Genomic DNA, 27,788 nt, shown 5'->3' with positions numbered 1-27,788 from the left:
CTGGAGGAGGACTAGGCAAGAGGCTTAGGGACTGAGTGTTGAATGCAGTGTTTAAGTGAAGTGGGGATGGGGGAGTACTTTCTTCTTTGGGTCTTCTTTGGAGATGGCTTGAAAGGAAGGGAAAAGGTCTCCAAACTGCCCTATGTCCTGTTCTCCTTCTCTTTCCCTTTCATTGCAGAATCTGTATAACTGTGAGAGGGATGCTGGTTGGGGGAATGAACAGCTGACAGAGATGCTGATGCAAATAGTTGGGTAGTAATTGACAGCAGTAGCCAAATTCTTAGAGTGTGACCGCGAGCCTGCAAGTACCACAGTGTGGTACTTGATAAACTCCTGCCAGCTTCTCTCAACTGAGGGCAAATCAGAGAAGACGTTCAACTTTTAAGTTTATGAATCTCTGGCTTCTGACCAGGATACTCTGGGCTTTTAACTTTGAGCTGTAAAAATATGCACAGAAAGCTCTGAAGAGGAAAACTGGTCTTTGAATCACCTGCTTCCTCCAGGTGTGTGAAAAGGAGTGATTTCAAGTTTAGTAAAGACAAGGAAACCAGAGGGTGTGTGTCAAAGTTGATGATTGATTTCTGAAACTTGTTGCAGAATGGTGGTTTCTGTTGTCCGTGTTACAGTTCTATTGATGGAGAGTGGGCAGCTGCCTGCAGTTGGAGGGCTGAATCAGGTCCTCTGAGCTGCTCCAGGGCCGCCTCCTTCCAGCTGGGCCATCTTACCTGGACTGTCTAGGGTGGCAGGCTGTCCAAAGCTCCAGTGGAGAAGGAGGCCCTATAGATGGGAGGCTGGCAGTGTGAGGTGGAGGCCATGCTCCCTCTGCGGGAGGACAGCCGGGAAGAGGGCATCTGCCCCATCTGCCAGGAGTGCCTGAAGGAGGCGGTGCGCACTGACTGCAGACACCTCTTCTGTCGAGCATGCCTGGCCCAGCACCTGGAGAAGGCCTCAGCCTCCGGGGTCCTCAGCTGCCCCCTCTGCCGGAAGCCCTGTTCCGAGGGGGTCCTGGGGGCTGGCTATACCTGCGACAGCCACCAGAAGAAGGTGTGCTGGTTCTGTGAGGAGAGCAGATGTCTTCTGTGTGTGGAATGCCGGGTGTCCCCTGAACACAAGTCTCACTGTGAACTGGCCATTGAAAATGCCATCAGCCACTACAAGGTAAGGCAGGGTCATCACAGCCATCCCTCTGCCACCACCTCCCTGAGTTACTCCTTCCTACTCCCTGTCCTTTATGCCTGACGTATCATAGAGGCTCAGTAACTGACACTTTTCTTTGTTTCTTCTGCTTTATTCTGTTTTGGACCCTTGTCTTCACTTTTCTGTGTTTATCTTGCTACTAATGTTAAAGTTTCAATGCATTAATAGGAGTCTAAGAGGAGGTACCGTCACACGATGTCAGATTCCCAGGAAGCATGAGCTCCTTGCATTTTGCTCATCTGTAGCGCAAAGGAGTTGGACTAAATAATACAAAACTCTTTTAGTACTGAGACTGTATGGTTCCGCTGTTTGATAGTACTAGAAAATTGGCTAGAAATATAATCAGGTTTTAAATATCCTAATGATTAACCTGTAAATACATTGAAACCTGCAAATTAGTACATGATTCTCTCTCTCTCTTCCTTCTTCATCTTTTCTTTCCTTCCTTTCTATAGTGATTATTTTTATCCTATTTAAAAAAATTTTTTATCATAAAACTAGTACATTCAGACAACACTGTAAGGTATAAAGTCAAAACTAAAAATCTTTCTTCCTGCTTTCCCCCATTCTCAGTCCCCAGAGGTAACCACTGTTAGATTTTTGTGTATCATTCTTCCAGAAACTTGTGTGTGTGTGTGTATGAATGCAGTCTCTAAAAACACACACACACACACACACACACACACACACACGGATTCTCTATATATTTTTCTGTAACTCGTTTTTATCATCTAAAAATACATCTTGGACATTATCCCATTTTCCCATCAGTACATCTAGATCTTATGAATTCTTTTCAACAACCGCATTGTATTCAATTCTATGAATGTACTATAAATTGGCAGATATTGAGCTATTTCCAGGTTATTGTTTTGTTTTGAGGTCTCATGGAATATTGTAATGAGTATCCTTCAACATATATTTTGGAGGACTTAGAATATCCAAGCTGTATTTTGGTGAAAGAATAACCTAACTTCCAAGTTTTGATCAATCTTTCCTATCACTATTTACTGAATAATCCATAGTTCCCACACTGATTTGAATGCCGACTTCTTAATCTGCCATGGGTACGTATAGACTTGCACATTTTCTTGACTCTCCATTCCGTTCTATTCTTCTATCCATTCCTGCTTGTGTGTCAAACCATTTTAAGCACTGTACCTTTGCAATGTGTTTTAATGTCAGGTGGCTCTTGGAACCCTCACAATATTCTTATTTTTCAGAATTTTTGTGGCTATTCAGATATATTTATTTTGCCAGTTAGCTTTAGCATTTTTTTCCCAACTATCCTCTATCCCCATCCCCAATTCAGTTAGTATTTGATTGGATTGACAATTGACATATTTTCACCATGGTGTCTTTCTATCCAATAATGAAGGATGAATTTCCAAGTCTTCTTTTAGATCCTTGGCTTTTTGAACATGTTATAATACAGGATGAGAAACTGGGGAGTCCAGATTGAGGGTGGCTATGGGAAGGTAGAGAAATAACTCAGAAAGCCAAAGAGGCAAATTTCTCTGGTTTAAACATCATTCCCTTTAAGTGCAGGGCACCAGAGGAGGGCAGGGAGAGCTCTCCCACCTGCTGATGGGCCAGTGAATAGATGGAAAAATCTATTCACTCACTCAATGATTTATTCAGCCCTGTGCTTTGTATAGGATGCCATGCTAGGTATTGTAGGAAGTATAAATATGATTCATAATCTTTGTCCTCAAGTTTACCTTTAAATTATGACAGGAAAACTAAAATAAATAAATAACAATATTTGTTCATTTAAGAAAGACTTATGTTCCTGTAGTGTATTAGGAACTACCATACATGCTAGGAGTACAATGATGAACAAGTCAGATGCCATCCCTCCTGCCAGGGACTTTGCAGTTTAATAAGAAAGACAGACACGAAATCAAGCAAACTACAAGTCTCGTATGAGCTAAGAAGAAAACAAACAAGAGTCTGAGATGGAGAGTAATGGGTGATCCATGTGGTTGGTGAGGGCCTCATGGAGGAGGTGGCACCGGTGCTGAGATCAGGAAAAAGAGAAGGTGGCCAATGTAAAGACTGGGCAGAAGGGAAGCACAGATTTGAGAGTCCCAGATCCGGAAAAGCCTTGTTATATTTGAAGAGTTTATAATTAGAGTGTGAATTGCCAGGATTTACTGACAGATTAAAGTGGGGTGAGGGAATGAAGGGAATCAAAGATGACTTCATGAGTTTCTGATTTGAGAAACTGGATGAATGATGGAACGATAAGGACTGGGGAGAACAGGTTTGAATGAAACATCAAGTTTCATTTAGGACGAGTCAAGTCCAAGTTGAGACACATCAAAGTAGGATCTTAGTTACGTGGCTGGCTTTGAAATCTGGATCTCCAAAGAGAGTCTGGGTTAGTATTCCCAGAACTTAAGACAGGGTTCCATCAGAATAAAGATAATATTTAAATCCAAGGGAATGGATGCAATATCCTCAGGAGAGAGCCTAGAGAGAAAAGAAGTTCCAGGGCAAGGTCCTTAGAAAGGCCATCATTTAGATGTAAGGTGGAGGGGGACCCAGCAAAGGAGACTGAAAGCAAGCCACTAGCAAGGCAGGAGAAAAGCAAGGGGAGTGGTGTTCTAGATGCTAAGAGAGAAGAATCTGTTAAGAAGTGACAGTAGAAGGACTTCCCTGGTCGTCCAGTGGTTAAGAATCTGCCTTCTAATGCAAGGGACGAGGGTTCGATCCCTGGTCAGGGAACTAAGATCCCACATGCTGAGGGACAACTAAGGCCGTGAGCTGCAACTACTGAGCCCACTGCAACGAAAGACACTACATGCCGCAAGGAAGATCCCGCGTGCCGCAACTAAGACCCGATGCAGCCAAATAAATAAATATTAAAAAAAAAAAGAAGAAGAAGCAATGGTGGAGTGCATTGAATGATGCTGGGCCATCCAGTAAGATGGGCAGCAGAGAAGTGGTTGCTGGGCTGGGAGGAGGCACACTTCTTCCGTTGTAACAGTGGGGAACAAAAGAAGGCCTCTGCAAGGGGAGGGAGTCTTGCAGTTTGGGAGAGGACCCGAGTGTTTGGGTATATTTCCTCAATAATATGTGAGGGAAGGACATCAGCAGTGCGGGTAGAGGTGGAGGTGTGAAAGGTTTGAAAAGAGAAGAGAAGCCGCGGTAGAATTTGGAAAAGCGAACCTACAAGTGAAACAGTGGAATTGGCAGGCAGCATAGAGCACCCGTTTGAGTTTTGAAACTAGGGATTTAGTGAGTTTCATGAGGCTGCCTGAGGACAGCCAAAGTCTGGGGAGTTGAAGGTATTTTCAAAGGACTGATTACAATGGGAGACCTTGAGTGTGTTTGTAGATGTTGACAGCATAGTTTTGAAATAAAGATTTCTTATGATTTCTCACTATACCTCTATTCCTTTGAGTTAAATTTTGTAAATTAAATATTTTAAATTGTAAATATTGTAAATTGTGCCCTTTTTAAAGGAATTACGTATTGCCTGACCGCACTCCAGAAGACTGAAAATTTTGCAATGTCTTTTTTGTACATCTGTTTCCCTACTGCCCAACTCATGTTGTTGTCAATCACTTTTTTCAATGTGGTTTGCTGGTTTTCCAAGTGCGTGACAATGATTGAAGTTGTTTTACTATGCTGGCGGTGAGGTTTCTCTCCACATGGAGACTCACCGTCTACATTTCCCCTTAGAATCAGGGCATAAATTCTACATGAGTGCATCAGAGTAGTTTATCTTTTGGATAATAAGCTATACTAATTATGTTTAACCTTCATTTTTCCTATTCCGATATTTCTTTTCTTTTTATTTCATTTTTGGGGCAAAAATTTTAAGAATTTGTACTTGAATCAGTTCTATTCTTTTTAAGAAATAAAATCTCCATGTCTTACTCAGAAATTTACCTAATATGGTGATAGATAGATAGATATTAGGTCTGTATCATTTTTAAAGGTTAAGTAATTCCTGGCTTATTTGGAATTTAATATACTGTGTTGTGTGAAGGATGACTCCTTTATCAAACAATAAAGTTATTTTTTCTTTATTCTGGTATACAGTTGTCCCTCAAACATTTCTGTGAGTCCTTTTCACATCTATATGTTCTTTTTGGTTTGACATAAATTAAATTCTTATAATAGTGGTACTTTTCTTACTCTAGTCCATTGATTATTTTTTTCTGTTCTAAAGTTATTATATAGTTTTGATACTTTTGCTTTATGGTTTATTTTTAAATTTAGTAGCATCTTTGTCAAATAATAATTTTTGTAACCTGATGGTCTTGCTGACTGTCTTTTCAGAAGGATTTTCTAAATTTAATTTAATTTAATTTAATTTAATTTAATTTAATTTAATTTATTTGGCTCTGCTGGGTATTACTTGTAGCACGTGGGATCTTTGTTGCTGCATGCGGGATCTTTGTTGTGGCATGTGGGATCTCTACTTGCGGCATGCAGGTTCTTAGTTGCGGCATGCGGAATCTAGTTCCCTGACCAGGGATCGAACCCAGGCCCCCTGCATTGGGGATGAGGAGTTTTAACCACCAGACCACCAGGGAAGTCTCCAGAAGGATTTTCTTATATAATGTTTCTAAGTTTTATGAAGAATCCCTGAAATTTTAATTGGCATTGCATTAAATTTGTTGATTACATTAAGAATTATGACTTTTGGGGCTTCCCTGGTGGCGCAGTGGTTGAGAGTTCGCCTGCCGATGCAGGGGACACGGGTTCGTGCCCCGGTCTGGGAAGATCCCACATGCCGCGGAGTGGCTGGGCCCATGAGCCATGGCCGCTGAGAGTCTTTGCTGAGTTCATATATCCTTTAACTTAATTTCCTGACATTTTCTAGATGCACGATCATGTGGACATTGTCAGGTTTAGTCATCAACACCATTTTTCCTCATAAAATATAATGGGTGATATCATTCTTATCCATATTTTTGGGCACTTTTTGTTCTGTGAGGAGCATGTATTTTGAAAGTTGCTCTTTTTTTGTGTGTGTGTGACTGTATTGGTGGAAAGATACCTTTTTGCCTGTTAACCACTTTTTCTTTGATGCATTTTGTAAGCCTTTTAAAAAATTTTTTAATTTATTTATTGGCTGCATTGGGTCTTCATTGCTGCGCATGGGCTTTCTCTAGTTGCAGTGAGCGGGAGCTACTCTTCGTTGTGGTGCGCAGGCTTCTCATTACAGTGGCTTCTCTTTGCTGCAGAGCACGGGCTCTAGGTGCAGGTTTCAGTAGTTGCGGCTCGCGGACTCTAGAGTGCAGGCTCAGTAGCTGTGGTGCATGGGCTTAGTTGCTCCGTGGCATGTGGGATCTTCCCCGACCAGGGATCGTACCTGTGTCCCCTGCATTGGCAGGTGGATTCTTAATCACTGCACCACCAGGGAAGTCTTAGTAAGCCATTTGAGAAGGATTTTAAATGTTGCTATGTTCTCATGTTTCCTCACTACTTAATGTCTTTTTCGGTCAATTTTTTTACTGTGAAATCACATTTTATCTGATATCTGATAGGATCACAGACTTTAAAAAATATTTATCAAGACAAAACAGGTCTTGCACTATTCCCTATATTTCAATTTGTCTTTTTTTCCCCCTGAGGAATATTTTAGGAAGATAAAAGTTTGTAGAATTTTGCTTTCTAATTCTAATGAGTACCTTATTTACACAAATATTACCTTAATGCAAAAATGGATGAATAAATATTTTTTGAAAAACGAGGGACTTTACCTTACTCATTTTGAATATTTTAAATGATAGATCTGAATTATTCTCGTTTTTCATGCATTATCTTTATTGCTGTTATCTTTGCTTCCTTTTTTCATTTACACAATCTCTGTAGTTGACTTTAAACTCTTCATTAAATTTTAAACTACTCCAGAAGACAGGACTCTGACATTTTGAACCGGATCTTAAGAACAGACCTGACTTTGACAGGCAGCAATAGACAGCATTCCTGGCAGAAGGAAGTAAAAGAAAAGCCATGAAGAGGCATGGCTGCGTGGGGGTGTGTCCAGGAAACCACAAGCAGCTCTGTTTGGCTAGTGCGGAGAACAGGGAGGGAGTAGAGAGAGGTAACACAGGAAATGTAAATTGGGTTACAGAGGGCCTTGGATATTGAGTTAAGGAGTTCGGGCTTATCTTTGATAATGAGAAACCCTTTTGAAGACAGTAGTAGCACAGGTAAAAAATAAAATATGACTGAGGTTTCAAGCTGAATGACAGACAGAAGGGTGAGTCCAAGGACAGAAATATGGTGGTCAAGAGTAGTGAATTGTGGAAGAGGGTGGGGAAGAGGAAGATAAGTTTGATTACTCCAAACTGAGGTTGAGCTGTCCGTAGGGCAGTAGGAGATACTTAAGTCTCAGCTGGAAACATGGGATTGACTGTTAGGACAAAGAGCTTTTGGGAATTATGATAAAATCTGAAGCCTGAAATTAAGGACATCATTTAGAGAAAGAGGAGGGTTAAAGAAACAACCTCAGGAAGGTCAAGGAAGGACGGGGGTGGGAGGTCAGGGGAGTGGGGTGGGTAGAATCACATCCAAGAAGAGGAGGCCTGAGAAGAAGGCGCCTGTGGGTTTCCTTCCTGGGGATCACCGTGACCTTGGAGAGAGCAGTTCCAAAAGAATGATGAGAAACAAAAGCAGATGCTGAGGAGCAAAGGGGCCACGAGGACATGAAGACAGCAAGAACCAACTACTTCAAGAGATGTAGTTGTGAGAACAGAGAGAGTAGATGGAAGGGGTAGCAAGGTGAAAGTTGCTTGCTTGTTTGAGCTTTTCGAGACCTGAACTTTCGTGCTCACACAGACAATTCCCTGCCACACTCCAGCCTCCGCCTTCACCGTTGAGGCCCTTGAGTGAAATCCAAGATGCCCATTTACTTCCTCCCCCTCCTTCTATGACTGTTTTATTCCTTGTCTGCTGGGAAATGCCTGCAGGTAACACCAGTGACATGAAACATTTTATAATAATTTCCTAGTGACGTCATTGTCTCCTCTGTTTTCTGTTTGTTTACTTGAATGTCCTCGCTGAAGTCTCACCCACAGCCCCTTGACCTTGGTTTCACCCTCTGAATCTCAGGGCCAGAAAAAACTTTCACAGTCATCTCGTCCACCCCCAGCCTTACCTGTACATCTCCAGTGATGTGGGACTCTTCTTTTCCAAAAGCAATACATTTTAAGAGTTTATAAGAGAAAATGAGGCAAAATGACAAAAAGAAGAAACATTCCCCATAAACAGCCAACAACAACAAAATCCACCCCCCCCCAATTTTTTTTGACCTGAGGTGAGAAGGATTTACTTAATGAAACACACACGCTTCAGTCAATAGTACACTCTTACCTTTAGTCCACAAATCCTGTTCATGTTTTGTTTGTTCCATTTAATCATCATTCCTCCCTCTTCCATGGACAACCACTTAAAGTGTTTGTTGTATTTTTATTTGTAGACAGTTTGGTAAAACACACAAACGGTGTGCTTGTATATTGAATTAACAAAATTATATGATGGGCTTCGTGCTATTTCTTGCTTTTCACTCTACTACGTTTTTGAGATCAGTCCATGTTTTGTGGGTCCCATAGTCCATTTCTTCTGACACATGCACTGTGTTCCATAGTGGGCACCTGCCATATTTTACCCATCCATTTCCCAGGAATGGACTTTATGTGATTCCGATTCTCTGTTACCACAACCAGTGCTGTAGTGGACATGTTCTCTTAGAACCTAGGAATTCTCTGGGATTTTTACTCAGAAACAGGATCACTGGATCACAGAGGATAGCACACCTAGGTGGCTGGAACCGTTGCCAGAAGGGCTGTGCCAGTGCACATCTCACCAGCCCACAGTGTGGTCCTTATATCCACACACATCCCACCTCCCCCAGGTGTTATCCAGTTGTCTAATTTTTATTACTCTGATGGGGGTCAAATAACATTTCATTGTATTAGTTTCCATTTCTCTAATCACAGGTGAGTTTGGGCATCCCCTCGTCTGTGAATTAACTGTCCATATTCTTTGCCAATTTTTCTCTTGGGTTCCTGTCTTCTTATTGATGTCTAGGCTTTCCTTTTATTTATTTATTTACTTATTTATTTAGGCTGTGCCTTGCAGCTTGAGGGATCTTAGTTCCCCGACCAGGGATTGAAACGGTCCATGGCAGTGAAAACACTGAGTCCTAACCACTGGACCACCGGGGAATTCCCTAGGCTTTCCTTTTATATTCTATATATAAGTCTCTTGTTGGTTTTAGACTTTGCAGATATTATCTCTTAGTCTGTCATTTCTCTGTTAGGTTTGTCCACAGAGTTGTCATTGAACAGAGATATTTAATTTTGAGGTAATCAAATTAAATCATTCTCTCATGGTTTGTGCTTTTGGGGTTTTATCTAAGACATTTTTCCCTACCCCCAGGTCACAAATTTATTCTTTAACATTATTTTCTATTAACTTTGTGGTTTTCCTTTCACACTGTCTTTAATCCAGCTAGAGTCTGCCTTCACATATGGTTCTGGATAGGGATCTGACTTCATTTTTCCCTGTTGTTGTAGCCAGTTTTCTCAACACCATCTCCTACAGATTTTGTCCCTTCTCTTACTGAACTGTGTATTGCTTTTTATTTTTATTTTATCTTATTTTTCCCAGTTTTATTGAGTTATAATTGACATACAGTAGTATGTAAGTTTAAGGTGTACAGCATAATGATTTGACTTACATACCAAATGAAACGATTATTACAATAAGTTTAATGAACACCCATTGTCTCATATAGATACGAAATTAAACAAATAGAAAAAAATTTTTTATTGTGATGAGAACTCAAGATTTACTCTCTTACCAACTTTCATATATAACATATAGCAGTGGGAATTATATTTATCATGTTGTACATTACATCCCTAGTACTTATTTATCTTATAACTGGAAGTTTGTATCTTGTGACTGCCTTTATCCAATTCCCCATCCTCCCACTCCCCACCTCTGGTAACCACAAATCTGATCTCTTTTTCTATGTTTGTTCATTTGTTTGTTTTGGAAGCATAATTGACCTGCAATATCATGAGAGTTCCTCTTACACAACATAGTGATTCAATATTTCTATACCTTTCAAAATGATCACCACGATAAGTTTACTTACAGTATGTCACGATACAAAGATATTACGCAGTTTTTGACTGTATTCTCCACATTGCACATTTCATACCTGTGACTCATTTCTTTTTACTTTTTTTTTCTTTTAAAATTCTTTTGTAAACATGGGTCTGTCCCTGAGCTCTCTCTTCTTCCATTTTCTATTTGTCCTTGTCCCAGTACCATACTGTTTTATTACTATGGCTTTGTACACCCTTTTATCTGGTACACAAATATATTTTGTAACTAAGGTAACAAGGGTTACAAGAAGAACGTTTCCAGACTCTTTTGCTGACACCCCCCACCCTGCGCCTTTCTTCCATTTTGATTCATTAAAGGCTTATGCTGATATCAGTATCAGCTTTGTTTATATTTGCTTTCTACATAGTTTACCCAAGATCTGAAAGTAAATGTTTTAGAAACTGAAATGATTCATTATATCCTTAGATTCCAGGACACTGTGACCCATCCAGACACTGATTTAAGATTTAGAGAGAGGTTCCATGCCTTCCTGGGCTGTGGGTTTGCTCTAATAGAGAGTTCTTGTCCCTCCCAGCCAGGGTAGGGGAGTGGTACCAGAGGTTTTTCATGTCCTCTGTAAGTCAGGTCTCTCCAGATTGGCTTCACTTGTTGATGAGAAATAGTGAGGGTTGCCAGTGATCAGCACATAACTCTTAGATGTCAGGAGAAAAACACCCTGAAGTCAAGTAGAAAAGGTCCTCTTATTATCTGTTATTTTTATGTAGTTAAGTCTTTTTTAAAAATTACCTATTGCTTTTTGCCATCACTATCCATTAAATAAACTCTTGTGTTCCTTAACCCAAGCATGATGCATAGAAGGCTGCCTCTTTTTAGGCAGAATTTTACTTTAGCCTCATCCTGGGATCAGGACACCCCCTCCCTGCCATGTGTTCCACGGGCACCACCCTCACCCCCAGTCTGACCAGCAGGGGTGTCTGTCTCTCTAGGAACGACTCAACCGCAGGATCAGGAAGCTCAGAAAGGACATCTGCGAGCTCCAGCGGCTCAGGGCTCAGGAGGAGGAGAGACTGCAGGCTATGCAGGTGGGCTTCGCAGAGTCCCAGGAAGGACTCCGGTCTGATCATCTGTCTGTCTGGAGAAGGCTGCTGTGGGGGGAGGGCCTGGAGGCTGGAAACACAAGTGCTGGGCTCGGCCTTGGGGTTTGCTGGCTGAGTGACCTGGGGCAAGTCAAGCCCTCTGACCTTCATGTGGTTTATATGTTCAGTGAAAGCCAGTCGTGTTCCACCTGGTTCTCGGTGAAGATCAAAGGAGACAAGCAGCCCATCAACTGAAAACTACTCCACAAACCATAGGTCTCTTTCTCTGTCTCTGACCATCTACCTTTCTGTTGCTTGCTCACTTTGATGTGGGGTCTCTCCTCACCCTATGACGTGAAGGGGGTTAAAAGTCAGTGGAAGGGCTTCCCTGGTGGCGCAGTGGTTGAGAGTCCGCCTGCCGATGCAGGGGACACGGGTTCGTGCCCCGGTCCGGGAGGATCCCACATGCCTCGGAGTGGCTGGGCCCGTGGGCCATGGCTGCTGGGCCTGTGCGTCTGGAGCCTGTGCTCTGCAATGGGAGAGACCGCAGCAGTGAGAGGCCTGCGTACCGCCAAAAAAAAAAAAAAAAAAAAGTCGGTGGAAGGATATAGCCGAGTGGGGTGTGTGTGTGTGTGTGTGTGTGTGTGTGTGTGAGACATGGCATCTGTGGATGTTCACAAGGGTGTGAGGTGCGGGGGGAGGTGTCCCTTCATTTTTGAGGAACATGGCTCCCCCTGTAATACCCATAACATGCAGAGGCAATGCCATGAGGGGAGGAGGACCGAGAAATCAGCATTCTCGCTCGGAACGTTCAGAGACTGAAGGTCCAGAGGGAGCCATCTGACATTGAATCTTAGGGAGCCCCTTTTCTGGAGTTTCAGGCAGACTGTAGGACCCACAGGCTGGAGGCTGAACTGGAGCGTCAAGACCGAGCCAGGAGACAGCTGGATGCCCTCCCTCAGCAGCGGCCAGGCCAGCTGGAGGACATGCCAGCAGAGGTGTCCAGAATCCCTGGCATCTCCAGGGCAATGATTCAACTCAGCAGCCTGGTCACTGAACTGGAGGGGATGGCAAAGAAACTGGATGCCAGCCTGCTGAAGGTGCACATCCTGAGGTGCCTCCCGAAGCCTGGGATTCTCCCCAAATAGTGGGCAGCCTACCTGTAGCATCCCTCTGGGAGGTGTAAGGAGAGTCTTCTCTGTGACATGTGGTGGTGGCTTGTCCAAGGCTGCACAATGCTGCTGCAGCAGAGGCGGGTACACAGAAGGGGTGCTACCCTCTCTGGTTCTCAAGGTGACAGCCCAGAGTGCCATCCACTAGTTGGTTGGGGAGGGAATTGGAGGGGACAGGAACCTGAGAACTGGTTGTGACTCTCACTCTCTTTCTCTCTCCTAGGACGCCAGTGACTTATTGAACAGGTATGAGCCGTCCCATCTCCCTTCCCACATGTGCTTACACAGCACAAACCCACACAAACATAGATGTGTGTATGGGCTTTCTCACGGTCAAGGAGCTCCACTGCTCCATTAACTTGCATCTTCAGACTACATGGAAAGTGGAAGATTGAACAGAATATACTGAAGGATTTCTTTGTTTCTAGGAGTGCTCCAGAGCAGTTAGAGGTTATTTATCCCAACTTAGAGAAAAGAATCAATGAATCACTTAACCAGTCATCCTCAGCAGCTCTGACCAGTTCATCCCTGGACCAGCTCCTCTCAGACTCACCTCAACCTCCTGGCTCTCCTTCCCCCAACCTGTCCAGCCTCCCACTAGGTCTGCCCAGTGCACCCTCAGGCCTGCCACCTCCTGAACATGCCACAGCTGTGATCAGATGCCTGACCCTCTGATACCTGGACAATAGTCACAGCCTCTCTCCTGAACCAGGCTCCCACTGCAGAAGTCAGGATTCAAGACCTCCTTTTTGCCTGTGAACTGACGGTAGCACCCATCTCTCACAATCTCATATTAAAATGGGAGTACCTGGATGGCATGAGTTCACAGTGCTGAGGCCACCTCTGCCTATGGAGCTGGCACGTCGGTTGGCAGAAATATTCCTTCTGAGCTCCTGTAGCACCTGTTATCTGTACAACGCACCTGGAGCTTACATTACTTTTGTGGTGGACAGACTCTACAGGGACCTCCCATAATGCTCCCCTCGTGGTGTTCATGCCTTTGTATGATCCCCTCTCTTTGAGTGTGAGCAGAACCTGTGACTTGCTTCTAATCAATGGAATATGGCAAAGGGGATGGGCTGTCCCTTCGCAGACTGTATTACATGGATGGGATGCCTCCTTGCTAACACGCTCACTCTTGAAACTCTCCTTGCTGGATTCATGACGTGGATAGCCCTGTGGCCAGCAGGCAGCCTCTAGGAGCTGATAGCAGACTCCAGCCTTCAGCCAACAAGAAGCAGAGGCCCTCAGTCTTGCAGCTGCAAGAAAATTAATTCTGCCAACTGCCTAAGTGAACTTGGAAATGGACTTTTCCCCAGTCGAGCCTCAAGAGGAGAACCCAGCCCAACTGACATCTTGAGTGCAGCCTTGTGAGACCCTAAGCAGAGAACCCAAATTTCTGACCCACAGAAACTGTGAGGCAATAGATGTCATAGAAACTATGATATAATAAATCTGTGTTGTTTTAAGACACTAAATTTGTGGAAGTTTTTATGGAGCAATGAATAATACCTTTGTATATTAATTATTTGTGCATCACTTCTTTGGGTGAGTAAAGACAGCACACTGTCTTTGTGTCCCCAGGGTTTAGGACAGTGCCAGTCTCATAGTTGGTGTCCAGTGAAATTTATTAAGTGGATGCATGAATAAATTAATAGAAAGTATAAGGACCCTTCTTTTTTCTTTTTTAATAAATGTATTTATTTATGGCTACGTTGGGTCTTCGTTGTTGCGCGCGGGCTTTCTCTAGTTGTGTCAAGTGGGGGCTACTTTTCGTAATGGTGCGCGGGCTTATTCATTGCAGTGGCTTCTCTTGTTGCAGAGCACGGGCTCTAGGCGCGCGGGCTTTAGTAGTTGTGGTTCTCAGGCTCTAGAGCGCAGGCTCAGTAGTTGTGGCGCATAGGCTTAGCTGCTCCGCGGCATGTGGGATCTTCCCAGACCAGGGCTCAAACCCGTGTGCCCTGCATTGGCAGGCAGATTCTTAACCATTGCGCCACCAGGGAAGTCCTAAGGGCCCTTCCTGATGCTCCATGATTAACAAAGGGGACCTTTAACTAGTATTACTGAGCCCTTGCAGAAATGGTCAATAGTATACTTGGCACTGAAGGATACAAAGAATAAAACATGGCTACAAGGAGATGCTGCATTGCGGTGTAAAGAGTAAAAACTCACAAGTCAGACTTGAGTTCAATCCCAGTCCTGACACCTAATACCTCTGTAACCCTGTACAAGTTACTTAGCCTCTCTGCACCTCAGTCCTACCCCCTCTAAAATGAGGATAATCATACTCATGGCCTGGGATTGTTGTAAGAATTAAATGTTATTATATATGCCTGCTGCAGTGCCTAATACGTTGGAAACATTTAAATGTGTTAATTCCATCTTCTTATTCTACGTCTCCAGCCAAATCTTATAATCTAGCTATGGAACCAGAATAAACACAGATGGAATAACAAGAGAGTGTGATGGGTTATTAAGTGTCCTAGTTGCTAAGGGCAGTGGGGATTCAGAGGAGAGACACGAGTGAGGCTGGCAAAGTCGGGGTTGGCTTCGTGGGGGTGGAATTGGACAGGCAGGAGAGAAAGGTGGAGAGCATCCAGGTCAGGACAGCTCCACGGATGAAAGCGTGGAGGTAGGAAAAGGTCTCAGCACGTTTGTAGGAGTACGAAAAGACTGACCCAGTCAGTCTGGAATATTCGGGAATGCGGAAGACCAGAAGTCAAGCAGAGGGTTAGATGAGTGACACCAAAACATAGGCAGTCATCAAAGGGTTTTGAGTCAGGAGTGAAAGGAACAAGTGGTGTTTAAGGAAAACCAGTCTGGACTCTTGTTGCCAGATGGATTGGGGGCAGGAAGTCAGGGGGTTAAGGGAGGGGAAGGAGAAAGTGCCTAGTGTGGATGTTCAGAAAAAGAAGGGTATAGCTACTAGGCAGGAAGCTGTATGTCTCAGAGAAACGTGAGACCCCAAATCTAAGAATAAGACATTAGTCAAGGAAAGAGCACCCCTGGATGTGACAGCTAACAATTCCTGTGTCCTAGCTGTGGTTAACGTCAAACAGAGAATTGGTCCAGAAGCATCCTACCAGCACTGGGAGGAGACTGACAAGCTCCGAGGGTCTGTCTCCACTGGAGAGTCAGTTACCCTGCAGGTGCCTGCCAGACCCTGCAGATGATCAGGCCGGGTGGGCATCTGACCAGCAGATGGTTGGCCAGTGGAGCCTATAAAGTGGGCTGCCGAGAAAGGTCTTATCAAAGAAAGACAATGATAATTAGGTTCTCTAAGAAATTCAAAATGGATCTATGATGAGGGCATCGTTGGTTGGCAGGAAGAGCAGCAACATAGGGGATCAGAGCCACACACGTGACTGTGTCCTGAAGCAAGTGTCATTGACCACGTTGCTCAGTGGCCACAGGCTAGTCCAGTCTCTAAGCTGCCTTGGGCCTCAAGTCCCCTTCCCACCGTTCTTGGATGTACAGAGGCAGTATGACTTAATGGTCATGAGCACAGACTTGGGAGCCAAACCATCTGTCTAATGTCTAGTGTCTAATGTGTATTATCGCTGTGCTATTTACTAGCTGCTCATGTGGGACCAGTTACCCAACCTCCATACATCTCACTTCTCTGATGTATAAAAGGGGCCTGTTAAAAAACAAAATGGGGCTATTAATAATAGTACCTACCTCATAGGGTTGTTGTGAGGATTAAATGAGTTAATATATAAAATAATATTTACTCCAGTGACTGGCCAGAGTGAACTCTCTATGTGTTGATTATTATTATTAGCATTTTTTAATCTCCAGTTCTTCCTTTGGGAACTACTTGTATCTCCCACCACTCCCGCCACCCCACCAGAGCTTCCCACAAGGCTTGAGTCCTAACAGTGGAAAAATCCCATTTTCCTTATTTGCATGTCCAATCTTATAATAAACTTTCTTAATATTTGAACTAACTTGAGTGAGTCTCCATTCCCTGTAGTAGAAGAAGCTGCTACAGCGTAAGTTGTGAAAAAGTCGGCTAAACCTGTGCATGTCCCAACAGGTGTGCACGTTTCCTTTGGAGTCTTGGAGAGGGCGACTGGGAGCTTGGGGTTCTGGACTTCAGCACTTCCCTGGGGGAGGGAACCCCGAGTTCAGACTCTGTGACAAGCAGAGCGTGGAGGCTCACGGAGCTGCCTTATCATGTTTTAGGATCTATCCACTTCCTCTGCGCTGAGTCCACAATCCAAACAAGTGAATTTCAAGTAAAATTACCCTGGGAGGGGAGCAAGTGCTGATAGACCGACATGAATATTTTCACTCACTAGCGGTTTTACTTCTCAGTGTAAGAAGTATAACATTTTTTCCTGAATCCAAACCCCTCACGGGAAGTGTGGCCGCAGTAAAATATTCACACCAAGGCACACATTTCTGAACAGGGCAGCACAGTGGTTAAGAACGCTAAAGTCCGACATGGATCAAAATCCTGGCTGCCTGATCTGGCTGAGGAAGTAACCCAAATTCACCTGGCCTCAGCTTTTTAACTTTAAAATGTGGATAATAATAGGAGCTACCTGGTGGGGTTACCAAGCTTAAGTGACATAATACATGTAAAGACCTCCAACAGGCCAGGATCTTCATACATACATACCCTAGAGGCTAATAGTCATTTGAAAAGACCCAGCTAAAACCTACGAAAAATCAACAGAAAAATACAACCCACTCTTTGTTGGAATCCCAAGTCTGGGGGCTTTGGGTATGTTTTAGCATTACTTAGGGACTTGTGTGTGTCTTTTTTTAAATATACGTTTTATATGAAATACTGAACACTCCCAGGGAAAGCAATTGAACCTCCCTCCGATCCTTGGTTCCTGGTCTCCACGTCTTTTCTACCTGCTAAACTGAGGATGAACAACAGAACTTTTGTGGTGACCTCAAACCCTGGGCCTCAATACATTGTACTCACCCCCTAGAGGTTGCACCTGGATGGTTTGCTCCTCCCAGGGACCTCAGTGGGGAGATGATAGAACATTTTAGTTTACATCCAAGCAGATTCAACAGACATAGTATTACAAAGATTGACAGTAAAGGGTATGTTTAAGCAGAATAAATGACACCTCCAATAAGAACTAGAAAATAAAATATGTTAAGACAATGCTTTTATTATGCATAGGATTTTAAATTCCTTGGGAGGAGGGAAGTCATTTTACAAATTCTAGGCAGCCACGTGTTAGTGCTTGTTCCTGTCCCAGAATCACACCAGGCAGGGGGATTTCTGGAGTCACGGATAATCAACTTCTTCACACCACCCGTGGCCACAGCTTCTGCAAAGGCAACCTGCTCCCCCGCGGCTCACCACCCAAATCCACACATCTACAAATCCCTAATTCTCTCCCTTCTTCTGCCCCATCCCTCAGATGGTACTTCTTGTCCAGCCCTAGAGCAGTCCCAGTGTTTTGGGCTAAAAGTCACAGGTCATGCAGTTCACCCCCTGCCTCCACCTGGGATTCTTTACCCAGCACAGAGCTTACGATGGTGCTATTTCTGCTCCCACAGCTGAGCTATTTGAGACTCAGTCCTTTCCACCATCTCATTCCTTTCGTCTCACTTCTCAACCTCAGATGGTGATCAGGAAGACGCTTTTCCCCAGGGGTTGAGTGTGGTCCTTGGGTTGTGGCTTATAGCGATACCTCCCCTGTGCCCTTCCCACCAAGGCCCTGAATTTTCATCTCAGCCAGAAGGAGGCATTGAGTGGTGTCAAGAGTGGGGGTGGCAGCACATCTGTTTGTGAGGACAGTGGAGGTGACCCAGCGTCCCAGGGGTCACAGATCATCCAGCTAGTTCTCTGCTGTCTCTTCTTCCTAAGAGGCTTATTCCCCTCCTTTCATCATTCATTATACTCATCTTTTAGACTCATCCTTTCCAGAAAGCCCTCTCCAACTCACCTCCTGTTACCTCCAAGGTGGGTTATGCCCCTCCTCTTGGCTTCCCTAGTATCCAGGTCAGACCCCATCACAGCGCCCATCACACTGTGCTGTCATTTCCTCCTTACGTCTCTGTCTCTTCTCTTGAGCTCCTTTAGATACAGGACAAAATTTTTTTTCTTTTTCTTTTCATATCACCAGTGGCTACCATACTGCTTGGCTCATAATTAGCACACAATAAATATTTCTTAAGGATATGAGTAAATGAACTCTAATATTTTGGGGGGAGAAAACAAGATGAAGAGAGGTGAGATGCCTAGTTTAAGATCATATAATTCGTTGATTACAAGGCTGGATCTAGAACCCAAGTCTTCTGGCCCCAAATCCGGTATTCCTTCCTCTACACAGCTACTTCTGTGCCTGGTGGGGATGCTGGTGAGGAGGGCTGGCAGTGGTCTGAGTCCCACCCACTGGTCATTGAGGCAAGGGCTTGATCAGCAGACTGAAGGTCATCCCACCTGTCCCTTGCCAAAGTCCCGACTCTATCACATCATCTAAAGCAGTGACTACTGTTCTGAATCTTACAGGTGACCCAGCCAGGGTCAAGTCCTTGGGTCCTCTCTTTGGACCCTGTGCTTAGGGGAGGTTAGCTGCACCCTCTAGGGAGCTCAGGGAGAACTTGGACCCTCGTCCCCAGAGCCCAAAGAAGGGAAAGATCTTCTGGGTGAAGGAGGCAGTGAAGGTGTAGATGGGTTCCTGAGTGACGGCATTGGCAAAGGTCACCCAGCCCACCTCGTAGTCAACAGACACACGCACCTGCTGGGGCTGTTCCTCCAGGGCCAGGCGTGTGGGGAAGGAGCCCAGGGCCGAGACGAAGCCCCAAGCCAGTCTCACCGCCCACACCCCCTCCTCTGGCCGCAGCCGAAGCTCCCCCTTCCGCCGGATGTCCTTACTGACCACACCCAGGGTGCAGCTGCCCCCGGGAGCCAAGTCCACACTCACCACCCACGTGTGTCTCCCCCCAGTGAAGCCACCATGGGCCAGGACACAGGTGGCCCGGTCGAAACGCTGGGGGCTGTCTGGTGACTTCTGCCATTTATAGGAGAAGCGAGCCTGCTGGTGGTCCTCAGACAAGAGGAGCTTCGGGTGGGAAGTCCAGGGGTCTAGAGAGATGTGAGCTGTGGGGAAAACCAAAAGGGCCACAGATGTCAGCAGACATGCTATCACCTTCAGGAAAGGCCTAAATACTCCCCTTGACACCCGCGTTAGCGTTACTACCAACAAAGTTTATAGTGCCTACAAAGACCTGCAGTATGGGTATCACCTGGAAACCTGTTAGTAACAGACTCTCAGGTTCCACCCCAAACAACCTGAGATGGAATCTGCATTTTAGCAAGATCCGCAACTGATTCCTATGCTTGTTAATGCCTGCTTCAGAGGATGTGTTGGTTAGTTCGTTAGTTCGGACATCTGGGCTCTCATCTGGTTCTGTGTCTTCCCCTGGAAAGCACTTCTTCTCCCTGCAAACTGGCCGACTCCCAAAGCTGTGCATGCCTGCTCTGATCTCCTGCTGCTGACACATCACGTCCTCCCCCTCCTGTACCTCGGAGGGTGGAAATATTCTTCCCTCAGTCCAAACTTCATGATCACTCCCTGGGCACTTATGACTCATTTATACAGTCTTCACTCCACCCAGACTCTCTGGCTCACCCACGGGTTATTCATTCTGCCTCAGTAATTCTAAAATCAGGCAGAGTCTGAGGATCACCTTTTAACAAAAACACTTCTGCGGACCCCTGCATAGTGTTACTTTTAGTATCCATAAATTGGGACAAATTCATAAATTCAGATATGTCCATGAGTTAGGATTCCTGCCAAGAGCTCTGTGACTTCCCAGGGTCTTCGGTTGATAGACTGGGAACAGTGCCCTTGAGTGGGATCCATTCTTCATTCCTTTCCTACCTGCAGGCTGCACTCCTATCATCTATGAAATATAATAACACCTGAGAGAGAGTAGGGGTTCCTGACAATTCTAAGAATGTGATTCTAAACCCAGATCAAATTCCACTCATCCAGGAAGCCCTTCCCGATAGACCTTGTCCCATCCTGATTTAATCTTTCTATCCCATCATCACGTGCAGATCAGAACATGAGCTTCCTGCCAGGGATGTGGTATGTGTGTGTGCCTGTCCCTTCTTCATGGTTCTCCCACAAGCGTTACAAAGGCAGTGACACATATCAGTGTCACGTGTGACATTATGTGTATATGTACATTTATATATGTGATATATATGTATTTGACTATTACAGTGCCCAGTGTAGAACCCTGCAAAATTATCTGCCCATTTCAAGATTAGAATCCTCACTCCCTCCCATCCTGACAGAGGCTGCTTACCTGGCTCATAATCCAACTCAAAGCAGAGTTTTTCTGTAAAGAGGAAATAAAACAGGATGCGATGTCATTAGTCTTACCGAACCATAGAACATTTAATGATGAGGAAACTGAGACCCCAAAAGGGAAGAGACAAAGAGAGGAATGGAAGCTGGAATCCTCTAGACCAGTGGTTCTGAACTTGAACTTGCATCAGAGTCCTCAGAACACTTGCTAAAACACACATGTTTTTGATTCAGGTGGCCCGGGGTGGGGCTGAGATTCGCATTTCTGGCAAGTTACCAGGGGATGCTGATGCTGCTGGCTGGGAGCCCCACTTTGAGCCGCACTGCCTAGCTCTGAGCGGGCAGCGACCAGTGCCTTACACAGAGCCTAGGACACAGTAAATGCTCAAGAAACATCGACTTAATGAACAGATAAGTGGGTTAATTTATTTCTCGTTCTGCTTGGAAATGATTTTGGGGATAGTCAAAGGTCAGCCTTTGATTAGAGTAAAATTTCCTTCACTGCCAGGCCATTTACTTGTAGGAAGTGGACTTGGGGGAAAGCTCTTCTAAGGTGACATTTTTGTGGATGGGTCATTTAGAACTAGGTGGCATCATTCGTGATGTCACGTAGGAGGAGAGGGAAGTGTTGACGAGGAGCCACATTCCTGACTCTCATTTCAAACCCTCCACACCCTCTCCTACCACCACTCCCTGTCCCGGAAAACAGGGTCATGGTCCCCACAGGGGCAATTCAACTCTGAGGAAGGACCAAACTAACAGGGGCGGGGAAGCCAAGGAAAAGAGGAGGGAGGGAAGTCAGCTACCACAGGGCACAGAGAAATACCCTTGCTGGTTATTAATTAACAATGTTCATCATCAAAAACTTATCATGTATTACAAATGTGGATTTTTAAAATTACTGACAATGACAGATTGTGGATTTTTATGGATTTTTAAAATGACTGACAATGACAGATTTTGTTCATCGTTATCTTATATATCACTTCATGGCAAGCGGTTAGATCTATTTCATTATTTTTCAAACCAGTTACATTTTTTTCCAGAAATCCTCACCTTTATTATCTCACTTCATTGTCACATCCTGATAAGCAGATTTTATAAAGATCTGCAAATAAGGAAACCAAGGCACTGGGAGAGTGCAAGCCTTGTCAAAGGGCACACAAACGTCGGGCAGCGGGGCATGGAGGCCATTCCTAAATCCAGGCTTCACAGCCACCTGTGCTTCGTGGGGTCCGCTTACCCAGAAACATCTTCATCTCCTTTCGCAGCGGGAGGGCCTGCTGGGGGAAGTCCCGAATCCTCTGGCCCAGCTCAGGGGATACAGCCTCTGGTTTCCGGCACCTTCTGGTTTCACACCTAGGGGCACAGAAATGGTGGGGTCTGGGAATTATCCTTCTTAATGATGCCTCCAGACTCAGCTGGTCACCTTCTAATTGTCTTGGAGGTGCCAGTTCCCATGGACAGACGTGATTCCTCTGGGATGGATCCACTCCCTCCCCACACTGTCCCCTCTTGGGCAGTGTCATGCAGGGGTGTGTATCTACAGCTGGCTGTACATGGGAATGCATTTGAGTATGTGAAAGTTTACATGTGAGTTATTATCCTTAATGTGAGACTGTATATTTGTGTGGTAATAACCAGCATGTGGTGCGTGTATGTTTATGTATGTGGGAAAAGAGAAGAGAAAATCTTACCTGATTAGAGTGCTTCTGATATCCTAGGAGAAAGAGAGAGAAAGCAGGGATTCAGTTTCCATTTCTCCCTCCCACAAGAAAAGACAAAATACCGTATTCTCAGCCCTAGATAGAAAAAGGACACCAGATCCATGGAGTCACAGCGTTTTCAGGTTTACGAGGCTTCAGGGATCTTAGAGCCCAACCCCTTCATTTTATAAGATCCAGACAGTGAAGTGACCTGCCCCTTAGAGGCAAAGGCAAGTCCCATCCCAATGTCTCCAGCTTCTCAGTCCCCAACGCGTCCGCCTAAATCATGCTGCCTTTCTGATGCCTAATTGGGACCCCAGTATCTCTCCTCCAGTGTGAGGAAGAGAAACAGAACAAGAAGAACTTCCTGCTGGTGGGCGGTGACACAGAGAATAGTTTGCCTTGGAAATAGCACCTGACATTTGTTCGCATAGTGCTTGATGCTTCTCAGAGTGCTAATTTCACTTGCATTTTACTGTTGGATCCTCACAAATAAAGTATTTTTGAGATAAATAAACAAAGTATCTCCCTATTTGATGGATAGGATGAAGAGACCAAGACCAGAGAGCAAAGCAACCAGGGAGCTCTTGGGGAAGCAAGGACTCTTAGAATTCAGAACTTCTGGTCCTGTGACCCATCTTCCACTTGGGATACAAGGATGTGTGAGTGAAGAAGAGATGGCTTAGACAGGTAAAGATGCAACAAATCATAGGTGAGCACAGGTGGATGGGGGCGGGGCTCAGATCTCACCATCAGGAGCTCCCTTGCTGGCCTCTCCTTCTTCTCCTCCAATTCTTCAATGAGGGTGCTAAACCGGCAGATTTCCCCAGTGACCAGGACATCAAACTCATCCCGATGCTTTAAGATGTCCCCATCCAGCCTCTCCAACTGGGCTAAGAGGATGCTCTGCTGTTCCTCCAGGAACTGGCTCAGATGTGCAAACTCAGAAATCACTTTTTGTTTCTTGGTGGCCACCTGAGTCTGAGGGGGCAGGAGGAGAGGGCAGGAAGTTATTCCTCCTCTTCCTCCACTTCCTTTTCCTTCTTTTTCCTTAATTCACTCCCGTCTCCCTCCAGATCCACATTCTCCAAGGTTTGGTGGTAAAGTCAGAGCCCCCCACTCCCCAGGTCACCTGCCATGCCATTTCCAGGAGGAGGTGTACGGGAGGTGGTGAGGACACCCCACCTCCTGCCATTTACAAAGTGCACACAATGTGCGGGGCACTAAGGTACATTACTGTCCTTACAGCAATTCAGTGAGATAGTGATGATTTTTTTTTTTTTTTTTGCGGTACGCGGGCGTCTCACTGTTGTAGCCTCTCCCGTTGCGGAGCACAGGCTCCGGATGCGCAGGCCCAGTGGCCATGGCTCACGGGTCCAGCCGCTCCGCGGCATGTGGGATCTTCCCAGACCGGGGCATGAACCCGTGTCCCCTGCATCGACAGGCGGACTCTCAACCACTGCGCCACCAGGGACGCCCGACAGTGATAATTTTTAATCTCCACTTCACAGAAAAATAAACTGAGCATAGAGAGCTGTTTGAGGTCATAGAGCTAATTCATTTCAGGATTCAAACTCAGAATGGGGCTTCCGTGGTGGCGCAGTGGTTAAGAATCCGCCTGCCAATGCAGGGGACAAGGGTTCAAGCACTGTTCCGGGAGGATCCATGTGCCACAACTACTGAGCCTGCACTCTAGAGCCCATGAGCCACAACTAGTGAAGCCTAAGTGCCACAGCTGCTGAAGCCCAGGAGCCTAGAGCCCATGCTCCACAACAAGAGAAACCACCGCAATGAGAAGCCCACGCACCACAACGAAGAGTAGCCCCTGCTCACCACAACTAGAGAAAGCCTGCACGCACAGCAACGAAGACCCAATGCAGCCAAAAATAAATAAATAATAAAACAAAAACGCAGAATGACTTCAGAGCCCTCTATGCTATGTTGCCTTGGTTTCAGAAAGGCACTGGACCCTGAGGAAGGGAAGAGGACCAGGCAAGGGATGATGACTTACCAGGAGGACTTGTATCCTTCGATTTTCTCTTGACTGAATTCCTTGAATCTCCTCTCTCTCCTTTCTTAGACACTCAAGACACTTCTGTATTTGTTCCTGGGAAGAAGGAGCATAAAATATTTAAGATGGGGGCAGGGATAAATTAGTAGTTTGGGATTAGAAGATACAAACTACTATATATAAAATAGATAAACAACAAGGACCTACTGTACAGAACAGGGAACTAAATTCAATATCTTTTTTTTTTTTTTTTTTTTTCTGTGGTACGCGGGCCTCTCACTGCCGCGGCCTCTCCTGTTGTGGAGCACAGGCTCCGGACGCGCAGGCTCAGTGGCCATGGCTCACGGGCCCAGCCGCTCCGCGGCATGTGGGATCTTCCCAGACTGGGGCACGAACCCGTGTCCCCTGCATCGGCAGGCGGACTCTCAACCACTGCGCCACCAGGGAAGCCCTAAATTCAATATCTTGTAATAAACTATAATGGAAAAGAATCTGAAAAATATGAATCACTTTGCTGTACTCTAGAAACTAACACAACATTGTAAATCAACTATACTTCAATTAATTTTTTAAAAATATTTAAGACGGAAACAATGATTTGTTAAGAGATGTCATCTCTGCCTCCAGGAATGGAATGACCCAAGGGAAGGAGTCGTTCTCTTAGCTGACAAGCCTGGGCCGTTATGGTCCTTGACAGCTTACTCTCTTTGGGTCTTCTTCCTCTTCTTTTGTCCTCCAAGAATTTTGATTAGGGCTTTCCGCTTTTAGCTCTGTGCCATCATAAGCTATGACTCTGTGTTCTCACCTGAGCCTTCCTGTCTTCAGGCTAAACACCCTAACTTCTTTTGCCTTAATGAATGGTATCGAGGCTCTGTCCTGAGCTTGATACGCCCTTCTTCGAAATTATCCCAACTTTCTCACATATCCCAAACAGAGCACATCCAAACAAGCTCTCTTATAAAGGGAATCAACTTTCTGGGTATGATTCCGGAGGGAACAAGAAACTTGGATAATGCAAAAAATAATCAATGAATTGTTTTAAAAATTGCTTGCTCTAGGGGACTTCCCTGATGGTCCAGTGGTTAAGACTTCAAGCTTCCACTGCTGGGGGCACAGGTTCGATCCCTGGTTGGGGAACTAAGATCTTGCATGCCGCAAGGTGTGGCCAACCCCCCACCAAAACAAACAACAACAAAAATTGCTTGCTGTAGAATAAAGAACAGGTATACACACATAAATGTCCATATAAGCACATTGCAAAATATATTTAGAACTCTTAACAATACATGTTAATTAACTAATTGACACATATACATAGACTCCCATTTGTAATAAAACACAATGCATAAACAGCTAACATCAGTACACACTCATTTAATGACAGATAAAATTATACATCATATATATTTACCCAACCTGCATATATGTAAACACTAATTTACCTACAAACACGAGCAGTCAGTTACACATACACACCCAAGTAGTCAGATCCCCCCAAACACACTGCACACGCTGGTAAACGTGCAAACATTAATACACATACACACTGTGCAATCATTTCCTCAAGTGCAAAGCCAGACATCCTCAGACACACCTGACTGATCCATGATTCAGACACATACGTTCATGTTTTGGTGACTCATTCATTCAACATGTATTTATTGAGCTATTATTATGTATTGGCCATAAGTAAACAACATAGGGCATACTTAAAACACAAACACATGATCTTCCATGCCTGGGTCTATTGCCTGGGTAATCACAGAAGCAGGGAGATGGAATTAAGTTTCAGAGTGGCCCAAATAATCCACAACTCTGCTCTGATTCTTTCAGTCCAGTCCAATCCCAGACCCACCCTGGGAACCTCTCAGTTTCCCCTTTCCTACCCTGTAGGGCCCAGCCGCGTCCTCCAGGAAGCGCACAGTGTGGGCACGGTGCTCCCAGGCCTCCCGGCACACCACGCACAACTGCATCTCATCATCCTCGCAGAAGAAGTAGACTTTCTCCCCGTGCTCGGGGCAGATGTCCTCCTCTTCTATGTCCAGCCGGGACACCAGCTTGAGACGCTCAATGTTCTCCACCACGCTGGCCAGCTGCCAGTTGGGCCGGAAGCTCCCTGGGCGGAAAGGCTCCTTGCAGAGTGGGCAGGTTGGGGGCTCCTCGGGGTCCGGGCTGGGGATCTCAAGGTAGCGGGTGAGGCAGATGCGGCAGAAGTTGTGGCCACAGTCAATGGTGACCGGCTCCCTGAGGGTCCCTTGGCAGATGGGGCAGTTGACCTCATCTGCCAGGCTGGTCACAGAGGCAGCCGAAGCCATAGTGCTGCTGCGCTTGTGGCCTCTTCAAGGTCACCCTCTCTGCTCAGCTTGGGGAGAAGGGCTGGGAGAACAATGAGGACACACACCTCACACTCACACACCTACATGTGCACATGGCCAGACACAGGGGCATCTTACATACCCAGTGACGCCCTCATGGTCACACACACATACGTGTGCGCACAGGGCAAGGTACCCACTTGCATCTCTGGCAGCCAGGGTTCTGCTGTCCCCCTCCCTAAAGAACAGACACACACCCTCCAACAGCAGAGACAGAGAAATAGCAGAGGAGGGGCAGAAGAAGCAGTCACAGCATTCCAGATATGACCTCAGTTACTCTCTGGACTGGTGCCCACGACCTGGGGGTTCCTGCTCTTTCCCGTCCATCCAGAGACACTTGCAGTAGAAGGAAAGTGGTCGTATCTTAACCATCCACAATTGGAAGAGACTGTTCTTCTTTTGGGAGCAGGAGGGAGACTGGGTCACAGAGCAGTAATGCCACCCCAGCCTCCCTGCAGTATGACCAGCTGTCTCCAGGGAGATTGGAGGTATCAGCCAACCCAGGGGAGTGTGGGGACCCAGATAAGGCGCTGTGCCCAGGGCAGGGGTGGTGAGACAGGGCACAAGCAGCTTCACCAACCGGCCTGCCATAGGCTTCCAAAGGGGTTGGAATGTACTCTGTCTGGGGGAGGAGAAAGAAAGATAACAGCGGCCATCATTTATTTACGATGGCCATGTTCCTCACGCTAACATAAGCGATGTAAACATACGATCTTATTTATTCCTCCTGTCTGCTCTGTAACCTTGGTGCTATTAAGATATTAGCTGGGCTAAGCCAGGTTACTTAGCTTGCTCAAGGCACACAGGTAGGGAGGTGGGAGGCCATAATTTACACTCAGATCTGTGAGT

The 27,788-nt window shown here is 45.5% G+C and overlaps 2 protein-coding genes across 2 annotated transcripts; one reads left to right on the top strand and one right to left on the bottom strand.

Moving 5' to 3' along the window:
* The first annotated feature begins 216 nt into the window (after positions 1–216).
* TRIM40 (tripartite motif containing 40) lies at positions 217–13,310 on the top strand. The gene is made up of 6 exons (XM_030849759.2): positions 217–503; positions 598–1,158; positions 11,289–11,384; positions 12,254–12,478; positions 12,774–12,796; positions 12,979–13,310. The coding sequence occupies exons 2-6, from the start codon at positions 784–786 to the stop codon at positions 13,223–13,225; spliced, it is 966 nt and encodes a 321-aa protein (XP_030705619.1). The 5' UTR covers positions 217–503; positions 598–783; the 3' UTR covers positions 13,226–13,310.
* Positions 13,311–19,086: 5,776 nt separating this feature from the next.
* LOC115848816 (tripartite motif-containing protein 10) lies at positions 19,087–26,879 on the bottom strand. Its single transcript, XM_030849757.2, has 7 exons — positions 26,451–26,879; positions 24,565–24,660; positions 23,304–23,534; positions 22,545–22,567; positions 22,091–22,206; positions 20,846–20,878; positions 19,087–19,628 (listed from the first exon to the last, which is right to left on the bottom strand). Exons 1-7 carry the CDS (start codon positions 26,877–26,879, stop codon positions 19,087–19,089), a joined length of 1,470 nt encoding a protein of 489 aa, XP_030705617.1.
* Positions 26,880–27,788: the final 909 nt, after the last annotated feature.

This window comes from Globicephala melas, chromosome 11 (assembly GCF_963455315.2).
Source record: "Globicephala melas chromosome 11, mGloMel1.2, whole genome shotgun sequence".
NCBI lineage: Eukaryota > Metazoa > Chordata > Mammalia > Artiodactyla > Delphinidae > Globicephala > Globicephala melas.
Note: the sequence above shows the minus strand (reverse complement) of the source record. Positions and strands in the feature narration are given on the sequence as shown.